The sequence below is a fragment of the Macrobrachium rosenbergii genome, chromosome 10, assembly GCF_040412425.1.
Source record: "Macrobrachium rosenbergii isolate ZJJX-2024 chromosome 10, ASM4041242v1, whole genome shotgun sequence".
Taxonomy (NCBI): Eukaryota; Metazoa; Arthropoda; class Malacostraca; order Decapoda; family Palaemonidae; genus Macrobrachium; species Macrobrachium rosenbergii.
The window spans coordinates 59,254,983-59,262,206 of record NC_089750.1 but is presented as its reverse complement, the minus strand read 5'-3'; the positions used below and the strand labels follow the sequence as shown (position 1 = coordinate 59,262,206).

Genomic DNA, 7,224 nt, shown 5'->3' with positions numbered 1-7,224 from the left:
TTTTAATATCTCAAATGGCATACACAGAACACACACTTTTCTGACAAATACAGGAGATAAAGCGACTCTTCTTATTCGTATTTCGTTTGTAACTGTGCGAAATTCTTTGCAGCAACATACAATGATATAGCCTTCGAGAGCCCCAGTCTCTTGCTCAGTTAAAACATAAGTTCGATATGTATGTTGTTATAAAGAACATCCTGTACAAAAATATACAAGAAGGGTCAATTTGTCCCCTGAAATCTTGAGTTCTTAATTGCAGGACAGGGAGTCTAGCTTCTATGGAAACTTGAATGATCAGGTTCACGAAGTTTGCCAGAAGTTAGCGGTGGATCCCAAGCTACAGAACGGATACAACGCTATGGGTTTCTCACAGGGAGGCCTGTTATTGTAAGTAACACTATTGATGAGAAACTATCTATGATGAAATGCAATGTTAAGGAAATACTGTTAATTTTGGCTGTTATATTGTTCAACGAGATTATTTACAGTAATTTCCTTTTAATCTAATTAGATTTCTTCATTAGCTGAAGTGATTCAATTCGCAAAAGCTCGAGCATAACTATTGCCTCCTCCGATAGTAATTTGTTAATTTATTTACTTCGTTTTATTTATCTGTTTACCTATTTATTTATTTATTTTAGCCGTGCAGTGGCTCAGCGATGTCCCTATCCTCCAATGATGAATTTGATAACTATTGGCAGTCCTCATCAAGGTATCTACGGCTGCGGTTCGACTTGTAAATACCTCTTTGAATGGTGGTTCCGCCATTTAGTATATTACTCGTGAGTAAAATTGGATCGAAATGTAATTTTCAAGTCAATCTCTCTCTCTCTCTCTCTCTCTCTCTCTCTCTCTCTCTCTCTCTCTCTCTCTCTCAGTAGTTGTCCTTCTCTTCTCAAGTACAATTGTGGTTCATTAGAAAAGAAAATTTATCCATTTGTCCCCAACTAGCGTTTGAATGTAATAAATACCTCAAAAACTTACATCACTTCGGGGTAATATAAATAAATTGGCGATAAGATATGATGCTACAGATTAAATACATTTAGTTTACTTTTGCGTTATTGGTAAAAGGTTTTGGAAAATGATAAGCCGCCCAAAAATCACTTTAAATCTCTTGATGATTAGAGAGTATTTCCTACCACGACATTAGCTGTCATGTAAAATTTCATAAATTTATCTGTTTTTCCCTCAGCCACGTTCAACAGATGTATGTGGTGGCACAATACTGGCATGACCCACTCGATGAAGACACATATCGTGAGAGTTCTATATTCTTGGCAGATATTAATAATGAGAAGGTTAGTCGAGGCAGTAAGAGGTTTAAATAATAAGACAGAATTAGTATGAGCAACTGTGTATGTAAAGATATATTTTACAAGTTCATAGCGCCTCTTTGTCTTTCCACAATAATAATAATAATAATAATAATAATAATAATAATAATAATAATAATAATAATAATAATAATAATAATAATAATAATAATAATAATAACGTGTGTGATAAAAATCCACAATTATAGAGTGAATATATTACTATGTAAAATAAACATATATAATTGTGGATTTTTATTACACAGATTGTTTTTCACGAAATTGTGAATCTCTTTAATAATAATAATAATAATAATAATAATAATAATAATAATAATAATAATAATAATAATAATAATAATAATAATTGTATAATGAGTAATTGAAAAAAGTTAAACCCTTAGTTATATTAATGAATATATGTTAAAATTTAACGCTTAAAGCTTTTAACAGTCTAAGAATAAGAGCAGAACAGACTCTTCATAACTTTCAGTTCAAACTGAATTTTAATCCACCAAAAATGTAAGAATGGATTTCAATAATGTTAATATCGCTTAAAGTTTTATCTTTCCACCTTTCCTTACAGGAGATAAATGAAACCTACAGGAACAACCTGAAGAAGCTGCAAAACTTCGTGATGGTGAAATTCCTCAATGACACGACGGTATATCCCACCGAAAGCCAGTGGTTCGGTTTTTATTCGCCCGGGCAGGATGAAGTGGGGATGCCGCTTCGAGAAACTCGCCTTTACAAAGAGGTCTGTTTCTCACTCCTCCTGCGCTTTTCGTTTCGGGAATTCATTTATTGTTGCTGATATATTTGCTTTAATTTATGAGGAATATTTGCTAGGTCCAGGAAATGAATGAGACTGGTTTTTTTTATTAGCTGGGGCAAAGAACACTAATTTTTATTTAGTAATAAAAGAGGTAACGTGGGTTGAATATCTCAGACTTATGTTATTTGTTATTTTTATGATTATTTTTGCAGAGTAACCCTATATGTCCTATGTCCTTCCTTTAAAAGGGTGTATAAGAGATTATATCAATAGATAGTTTACATCAGTTAAAGGAAAGTGAAAGGACTGAACTAATACCTCACACATTTTAGGTAACAAAAGACGGCGCATTAATAAACACAGTTAGGGTGTCATATTTAAAAAGATTAAGATGATGTTCGCGGTATGAAAATTTGGACCGTACTGATAGTAAATGCCGCGCCTCTCCTGGACTTTTCATGAAAGCGTTTTCGATACCTAATCGAGTTTCTTGTTAACATATAGGGCAGACTTAGGTGGCATTGATTTCTCTAAATCAATTGCTGTATTGATGCATCAAATGAAGTTGGAAAGAGTGAATACTAAGGTTAACTTGATAAAAATTTGTATGTTTTTTACTGCAAAACTATAAGATCGTTTAGTTCAATTGCAAAAAAAAAAAAATATTGAAAAATAATTGTTATATATATATATATATATATAGTATATATATATATATATATATATATATATATATATATATATATATATATATATATATATATATATATATATATATATATATATATATATATATTATGGTCCAAACTGTTATTTTGAAAATATTCAGTTTAGAGTTCGATATGAATCATTGTTACCTAGCTTTAAGCTTCTTGAATAATATTAATCTGCCTTCATAAACGACTTTTTAATATACAGCACATTCCTTACAGGATCGCCTTGGTCTAAAAGAGATGGACGAATCAGGGAAACTCCACTTTCTATCCGTTGATGCCGACCATTTGCGGTTTGGTGTGGGGTGGTTTTTCCAAGAAATCGTTATCAAATTTGTTGTGTGAAAAAGAGTAACACCAAAACAGAAAATAATGTAAGGGAAAGCTACTGCTATTACTGCAAACTCCACAATTATCTCGTATGCTCTGAAAGGCAGGAACAACGGGAACCACTTTCCTGGAGTGCATGGTAAAAGACCTCCTCTTTTCTGACCAATTTGGCGTCCAGTTTTTCTCCCAGTGCCATTTCCATCTCCTTATCGCCAGAACTTCGTTTCATTTGCATGGTAAATGTTAGTTGATCCTTATTTTGCTTCGTAAATTGAGAATATATCTTATGTTCCAAGTCATAAACCTGTATAATTATATGATTAAAAAAAAGTCTATAGCTGTCTTGGCTGCTTCACAAATATTTCCAAACGCATGGAAACGTGGTAAGCAAAATTTGATACATAAATTTTCCGATACTCAGTTTTATTCTGTGTGATATCTTTTCTTCACTGCATTCTAAATTATACAAATATCGGATCTGAGAAGCTCATAAGTAACAACAACAACAACAACAACAACAACAACAACAACAACAACAACAACAACAACAACAACAACAATAATAATAATAATAATAATAATAATAATAATAATAATAATAATAATAATAATAATAATAACATTGAATAAGAACAAAACTCAAAGTGTAAATGATTTCCTGAACACAGAGAAATAGACGAATTCAAACAATAAAAAGTAGATTTCAATTACAGCATGACCAATATTAGTAATTTGTAAGAATATGCTGTTATGGATTTGAGCACCCTGCAGTCTTATGTACTCGAGACACATCAAAAACATTGTTTACAACTGCATTATTTTTCGTGTGTCTAGCAAGCCAGGACTAGATTTACGTTTCCATTCGTTCTTTGGAAAAAAAAAATACCAAAGTGTTTTTAGACGAGATTATTCTGACACTTGACCTGGATGGCTCCTGGAAAAGTAGTTTAGTGTTTCAGTATAGAGCTGAATCCTTCTCAAAAGACGAGAATTCGACCAAGTTTGTGAGACCGATGAAAATGCATAGATAATCTGATATATATATATATATATATATATATATATATATATATATATATATATATATATGTGTATATATATATATTTATATATATATATATATATATATATATATATATATATATATATATATATATATATATATATATATATATATATTTATATATATATATATATATATATATATATATATATATATATATATATATATATATATATATATATATATATATATATATATATATATATATATATATATATATATATATATATATATATATATATATATATATATATATATATATATATATAAATATATATATATATATATATATATATATATATATATATATATATATAATATAACGATTTTGAACTTTTGAAAGAACAGGCTAATAAAATCATTTTATCTTGAGAAACAGTTACCTCCCAAGCAGCAGTGAAGCAGCCTTCGTGAAGGCTTGCTATTCTCCAAAAAGCAAAAAAAAAAAAAAAAAAAAAAAAAACGCAAAGAATATCCTCGCATCCATTTAGCTGAACAGGATTTTCCCCATTCATTTCAATTTACCTCAAGATAGCGGCGATACTCGAAAGCATTCCTATGCTGAAAGAACGCATGATGAGGATTGCATTCACTTTGCGCAAGCAAATATAAGAAAAGAGTTTCCTATCAAGGGACTTGATAGGATTTCTTTCTTTTTTTTTTTTGCTGGATGTCTTACAATAGGGATCAGAAGTCCTTTGGATTCTTTTTCGTTTCCTTTAGGTGAGTGCTGGGGAAAGGGGAATTCGAGGAAGATGAAAAATTGCATTTGCTTTGCAATGCGTGATCCTAAAAGTTGAAAAAAGAGGATAGGATAAGTTGAATACATACTGAATGCAACACAATTTTCCTTTACTGATGCATTTATCTTGTGCAATAATCAATAATGCATATTACATTTACCCTCATAAAGGAGACATGTTTGATCATTTTGCTTCCTTAATTTCCACACAAAACGTAAAACCCTAATTCAAGCATGCTTTGTACAGTATATATATCACGCACACAGGGCACAGATGCAACGAGAATAATAATGAAGGGTGAAATTTCAGCAAAATAAATGATATATCATCAAAACTGAAGAAAGCCATTACCTTCTCGTATTCCAGTCTAGTTGACATTCATGTTTTAATACTTTCGCTATTAAGAAATAATATACCGTTGTGCTCATAACTCTTACGTTCCGCCTGAAAGGAAAGTGTCATTATGGAGAGATATATTTTATAGTATCCAAATGTTTCTCAGACAGACCATGTATTCACATCAAATATCTATCTCTATATACGTATATATATATATATATATATATATATATATATATATATATATATATATATATATATATATATATATATATATATATATATATATATATATATATATATAAATATATATATATATATATATATATATATATATATATATATATATATATATATATATATATATATATATATATATATATATATATATATATATATATATATATATATATATATTTATACATGTGTGTGTCCATGGATGTGCATATGACTATTAATCTACGAATGCGGACGGAACACTGCACATTGAATTCCCTTGTACACTTCGGGTCATAAATCTCCGCCCTAATAATTATAATTCGAAATTGTTTGAGGACGTATCTCGTATCTCTCCTCACCTCATGGGTAATAGATTGTCTATATCAAATGTTTATATTATAGTAGCTCTTTATCTGTTTAAAACGTTATGCGGAAATGTTCAGTTGGTATTCATTGTCAGACTAATTTATTCATGCAATAAATTCAGAAATAAAAGTACCGATTTATGCAATGCGATTACAGTATCGGAAATTCGAGTCAAATCCAGTTTTTGCCGCTGATAGATCTTTTATCGTGTTGACCTCGTTCACAAAAGTTGTCTTCCACTGATAGAAATTGTAATTTACTGCAAATGCATGGCCTATTCTACTAACTGCGTAGCAAAGGTTGATTGATGTGCTTTCTGTTTTGTTTTCATTATTATATTCCTAATGACTTGAACAATTCATTACCCTTAACTTATTTTTGTCTTTCATGGCGTGCAACAATACAATGTTAAACACCTAGCTGCAAGGATGAAGTGTAAACTTTCAAATAATGAATTGCATTTATACTTTTTATTAATTCAACGTTGATTACTGTTGTGAACGTCCGTAACCTTAAAACATTTGTTAAGTAATCAAACCCCATAGCCACGGGTGTGGCATGTGCTTAATGAAACACTTCCAGTAGAATAACAAAACAAAAATTATGAATTTCAAGTATGATGAAAAATAAATATATTTTGGAACTAGGGGGTTTTGAAACTCCTTTGCTTTGGCTCAAACTGTCATAAGAGAGCTAGTGCATAGAAGTAAGTGCAAATATATAGTAAAATTGAAGTGCTGATAGTAAATACTGTTTGAGAAGAAGAGCTAATATTTTTAAGATAAAATATAAAATTATAAAACCACTGTGTTCTTGGTTATTGGACATGCGTTCTATATACCACGAATCACAAGGAGGTTATCTGTTTTTAATCCAAACTAGTAATGCAGCTAGACAAGTAAGTGACGCTCTCTCTCTCTCTCTCTCTCTCTCTCTCTCTCTCTCTCTCTCTCTCTCTTTTCTCTCTCTCTCTCTCTCTGTTCTAAGTCACTTTCTATAGTTGTTTTCTAAAGCAGGCATCAGTTCTAACCCTGCCACAGACGAAGCACTTAGTTTATAACCTCCCTTGGCGTCAATTATTCCCCATATATTGCATTAGATATTGAACGATATTTCTGGCTTTATTCGTGAAAATAAAGAAAGTCATGCGTGTATGGGACACGCGAGCACTCACGCGTACAAGCACACGCATGCACGTGCACACACACATACACACACACACACATATGTATATATATATATATATATATATATATATATATATATATATATATATATATATATATATATATATATATATATATATATATATATATATATATATATATATATATGTGTGTGTGTGTGTGTACATGTG

The 7,224-nt window shown here is 30.3% G+C and overlaps 2 protein-coding genes across 5 annotated transcripts in view; one reads left to right on the top strand and one right to left on the bottom strand.

Annotated features, from left to right (window-relative positions):
* LOC136842665 (palmitoyl-protein thioesterase 1-like) overlaps nucleotides 1-3,474 on the top strand; it is an 8,207-nt gene extending 4,733 nt beyond the window's left edge. Inside the window, exons 3-7 of the mRNA XM_067110302.1 lie at nucleotides 263-390; nucleotides 645-785; nucleotides 1,199-1,304; nucleotides 1,906-2,076; nucleotides 3,027-3,474. Coding sequence (XP_066966403.1) covers nucleotides 263-390; nucleotides 645-785; nucleotides 1,199-1,304; nucleotides 1,906-2,076; nucleotides 3,027-3,152 — 672 coding nt within the window. The 3' untranslated portion in view covers nucleotides 3,153-3,474. The remainder of the gene's footprint in view (nucleotides 1-262; nucleotides 391-644; nucleotides 786-1,198; nucleotides 1,305-1,905; nucleotides 2,077-3,026) is intronic.
* LOC136842661 (protein Star-like) overlaps nucleotides 1-7,224 on the bottom strand; it is a 222,793-nt gene that overhangs the window by 80,726 nt on the left and 134,843 nt on the right. The window contains exon 2 of one of the 4 annotated variants that reach the window (XM_067110289.1): nucleotides 5,295-5,387. The exons of 2 other annotated variants lie outside the window; for them this stretch is intronic. In XM_067110289.1, coding sequence (XP_066966390.1) covers nucleotides 5,295-5,321 — 27 coding nt within the window. In that variant the 5' untranslated portion in view covers nucleotides 5,322-5,387. Of the gene's footprint in view, nucleotides 1-5,294; nucleotides 5,388-7,224 lie in introns of those variants that run through there. One more of the 4 variants, XM_067110293.1, reaches the window with a different exon arrangement.